Source organism: Tachysurus fulvidraco, chromosome 15 (genome assembly GCF_022655615.1).
Source record: "Tachysurus fulvidraco isolate hzauxx_2018 chromosome 15, HZAU_PFXX_2.0, whole genome shotgun sequence".
In the NCBI taxonomy this organism is placed as follows: Eukaryota; Metazoa; Chordata; class Actinopteri; order Siluriformes; family Bagridae; genus Tachysurus; species Tachysurus fulvidraco.
Window position 1 is genome coordinate 21667948 of NC_062532.1, and position 5007 is coordinate 21672954.

Sequence of the window (5007 nt, forward strand, 5' to 3'; positions counted from 1 at the left end):
GAAGCAGAGTGATGTTTTAGCAAGATCAAAGTTTTCACACTCTAGTTTACAGACAGATTCTAGCTGAAGGAGTTTGACTCCACTGCATGTTTGACACTAATGAGTGCGTCACACTAGAAGCGAAGTGAATAAAGAACTTTAACTGATATCACGAGTCTTTTCTCCGTCTGTACAGATCGTCAGGACCTGGAGGAGTCGGACAAGGTGGACATCCTGCAGGAGCCGCTGCTGGAAGCGTTGAAGATCTATGTGAGGAAGAGGAGGCCTCATAAACCACACATGTTCCCCAAAATGCTGATGAAGATCACAGACCTCAGGAGCATCAGCGCTAAAGGTGAGAAACAGGATCTAATAGAAAATTATTTAACATCATCTAACCAAACAGAGTAAAAAAAAATAGTAATAAAATATTTTTCACAGTATAAAGTGGAACAGTACAGATAGAGATGTGTATATAGTTATGTGCCTGCTGGAGGGGGCGTGGCTATGCAATTTATTGACCACGTCAGTGCTTCCTGGAGAGTCTTTATATAAAGATACTGTATATGATCAGAATGTGCTACCAGCGGAGGTGACCATCTGACCATTACACCTCTCTTTCTCTCTCTCTCTCTCCCTCTCTCTCTCTGTCTCTCGTTCCCCAGGTGCAGAGCGAGTGATCACGCTGAAGATGGAGATCCCTGGCTCCATGCCTCCACTCATCCAGGAGATGCTGGAGAACTCTGAGGGTTTGGAGAACAGCAGTGTGAATCCTCCCAGCAGCTGCAGCCCAAGTCTCTCACCTAGCTCCATACACAGCAGCCCATCGTCACACTCGCCCTGAATCTCTCTCTCTCTCTCTCTCTCTCTCTCTCTCTCTCTCTCTCTCTCACAAACACTTTCTCTCTCTCACACACAAACACACACTTATATTAACATGTTTGCCTGGAAGCTGCTCCATGACTCAGGAACCACGGAGGCAAGTGTGCAGCCGAGTCTGAGAGTGAGAGCCTGGCTTCAGGACCGTGATGTGTAACGTGGCTGATTGAGACGATCCTCTCTCTCTCTCTCTCTCTCTCTCTCTCTCTCTCTCTCGCTCTCTCTCACACACACATACACACTTACACACACACACAGGCTGAGACTGAGTCACACTAACAAGGTGTGCTCTTCAGTAGAACTCCTGACTTACCAATCTGATCTGGAGCAGCTTGCACGTTGGATTGCGATCTAACACCAGACGGAGGATTCTAATCGGCGACGCGGGGAAGGACGTGAGATCGTGTACGTGGTGCACACTCGCAGGAAACCTTTCTATTTTTCACTCCCATATGAACTCTACAGTGACGTTTTTGGACTTCCCGTAATCTGTAGATTTAACGAACGAGGAGACGACAAACCGGAGACACGGGACGTCCGATGTCCAGAAGTCATCAGGGACATGTTTTTGTGTTTGTTTTGTTTTCTTAAGAAAGATATATGAATATATAAATATCTATATTGAAAGAAAATGAGATGATTTCAAAAATTGTGTCGATGCAGGAAAAAAAAAAATCTCACATTTACTCTTATTTGTCCTAAGAGTTGAATATAGTTCAGTTCTGTTTGCTGTCTCACTTCACTGCAGAAAAAGATTGTTGTGGATGTTATGATGTTTTCACGCTGTTCAGTCGGAACTAATCTCATACTCACAATCACACTGAGGGGGGAGCAGTGTGGCAATTGTCAGTGGGAGAGGGGCAGGGTGGCGATTGTCAGTGGGGAGGGGCAAGGTGGTGTTTGTCAGTGGGGAGGGGCAAGGTGGCGATTGTCAGCGGGGGAGGGACAAGGTGGCAGTTGTCAGTGGGGGAGGGGCAAGGTAGCGATTGTCAGCGGGGGAGGGGCAAGGTGGCAGTTGTCAGCAGGGGAGGGGCAAGGTGGCGATTGTCAGCGGGGACGGGGCAAGGTGGCAGTTGTCAGCGGGGGAGGGGCAAGGTGGCGATTGTCAGCGGGGGAGGGGCATGGTGGCAATTGTCAGTGGCAGGTGAAGCAGGTTGAATATTGGAAACGGGGGAGGGGTGAAAATTCAAACGTAACTAAAGACAGAAGGTTATTTATCTCGTCATTGTTAGATCTGTTCAGAAGATCATCGAACAAATTATTAAGGAATGTTAACAGTGGAGGTGAACAAGTCAGTAATGTATCAAAACACACACACTATGGTTAGCTAATGCAATGAACACGTATGCAGTCATCCATTAAATCATTTCACAGTCAGATGTGTGGTCCAGTCTCTAAAAAGTTCCAGGATACCGATTTGTCCGCCTCTGTCGAACAACCGACTTAAGCATTTTACACATGAAGCGTTTATCTTTTACAGTGCAGTCAAATCCCGAAAGCCCGGTCTGCAGAGAGATTATTACACTCTCATGTACACAACCACAACACTGCCTCGGTTTTGTCCTTCTCATTCATCCTCATCTACAACTCCACTGCCTCCGTGAGACAATCAGTTTTCCCGTAGCTCCACAGTAACTCTGCGTGTACGGACCAGGCCGAGCGACACCGGACACCGGGATCGAATCTCGCAAACGTTGGACTTGCATCATGAGAGCAGTGAGTCTGTTGTTGAAAGAGAATTCAGTTCATTTCCCTCCCAAGATGTTGCTGCAAATGAATACCAAACTGGCCTTTGAACTTCATCCATCGCGTCACCGGCTTCGGCATCCAACATGTTCACTACAAACTCACCATGATCCGGTCCTGATCCCAGACTATTTACCCCCTGAGGTACCACCACCATGAGCATCTAAAAGCTATAACACATGCCTCCTCACTTTCGGTCCCGGTTTCCACTGAAGACACGAATCATCACTGTACCTGTGTGCAATACCTCTTCACAAAATAAAACAGATATTAAGATGCTTGAAAGACTTCCACGTTTCACTTTGACTATGCACGCGACTTGCACAGAATCTCGAATCTCAACGTGTTTCGGCTTCCTCTGAACTTCCTTTCGGTGTTCAGTAAACGTGAACATGACCATGTTAGAACACTGCCCAAAAACTATCACTGCCAGCGAGCCACATCATTTCACACGTCTTAAAACATGTCGATGTCACACGGCCTCCAGCACAAAGACGTCGTCTTCTGTTCTTTTTTTTTCTGTTCTGCTCCGACACTTGTTACACATTCAAACGCACAAATGTTGTTTCTCTTGTACCATGAACTGGATGATGATGATGATGATGATGATGATAATTTTTATTAAAGACTGATGTTTTGTGTGTGTTTCTGATCATGATGAAAAAAGCTCTGTTCTTTCACACAGCTCGATTTTATAGAATAGAATTTCAACAGTGATCGTTTAGTTTTAGATCGTTTTACACCAACACACATTTCTGAGTTGTTGCTTTCACACATTTGGCTCAGGTTTCTTTAAGTAACTATAAAAACATTCATTGTTACTGATACAAAATCACTAAACTGAAATATGAACAAAATTATTTAAGAATTTATTGAGCTTTTACGTTTTCTAAAAATCGTCATTTGTCGTCATTCAGTCAGACGTTTCAATTTAATGTCTACAAAATGACGAAAGCTTCAACAAAATGTTAAATGTGGTTTTAAATGACAAAATTAATTTATGTACATTTACTTCAGACTTTTTCTAGTTACTGGTTTGTCTCATTAACCAAATGGCTTTTCTGTGTCCAGTGAAATCATTTGATCAGCTCTTCTCTTTGGATTGTACAATTCGGTAGGTTTTATACTTTATCTCATTAACAACCTCTTCATGATTTCTAGAACATGAAACACACAAATAGGAAGTAGACAGGAAGTAAAGGAGGAAATCAGTCAAATCACAGCATAAAGGATAAAGGTCAGTTCATTAGTTATATATTATTGTCAATGTCACTCAGAAGCACACTTACTGAAGTATTGCTGTAAACTTTGCAGACGTGAGAATTTCTTTGCATGCACTTGCAGTGTTGCTAAAGTTGTGGTTTCAATCGTAGTTTTATGGTTTCTGCCTTTTAGAACAAGGAACTGGTCAACACTTTGTTTTAGAGTGTCACCACGACAAGATTTCAGCAGTGACCAGTATAATAACACCAATCTTAACAAAGCCTTATATAGACATATAAGTTTAACATGCAGCAAAAAACTTTGAGGTTTTTTACTCACTTTAACAGGAACTGACCATAAATAAACTCCACCTATTTGGTTGCATGAAGAAACATAAAGCATCGCTTGTCATTACCTCATGAGGTTCTTTGTGCAGCAGTGAATGTTGTAATTAGCATCAAACTGATTTACATCTTAAGGACCAGGATGCTGAATCTTCACCTCACTTTAACGCTCGGTAAATTCAACATTTATATCAATACGTTTGTCTTGTGATTAATATTATTGTATAATGTATAATTTCCACATTTTATATGTGAATTATATCCTTTGGGGTATATATTTCTATTTTTTTAAAATAGAAATTTCTTACTATGCTTTGGATGATGCCAGAATTTAAATATATATTTAAATGTGAAGACATTCTCCAGATGAAGACATTTACAAAGCAGGTTTACTTTTACCTGAAGTCTCCTATATATATATATACATATATATATTTTTTGTTGGAATTTTGTTAGTTAAATTTAAATTCAATTTATTTGTGTAGCACTTTTAACAATTCCCATTGTCTCAAAGCAGCTTTACAGAAGTATAGAAGAAGAAAAGGGTATATATATATACGTATATATATAAATATATATGTATATATATATATATATACGTATATATATATATATATATATATATATATATAGCTATATATATATATACGTATATATACATGTATTATATATACCTTATATATAATATATATATATACTATATATATAATATATATATATATATACGTATATATATATATACGTATATATATATATATATATATATATATATATATACATACGTATATATATATCTATATATATATATATATATATATATACGTATACTATGTATATATACGTATATACGTATATA

General features: G+C 39.7%; 1 protein-coding gene across 1 annotated transcript in view; it reads left to right on the top strand.

Annotated features, from left to right (window-relative positions):
• Positions 1–3256, top strand: part of rarab (retinoic acid receptor, alpha b) — an 88218-nt gene extending 84962 nt beyond the window's left edge. Inside the window, 2 exon segments of the mRNA XM_047800981.1 lie at positions 176–334; positions 645–3256. Coding sequence (XP_047656937.1) covers positions 176–334; positions 645–823 — 338 coding nt within the window. The 3' untranslated portion in view covers positions 824–3256.
• The last annotated feature ends 1751 nt before the right edge of the window (positions 3257–5007 follow it).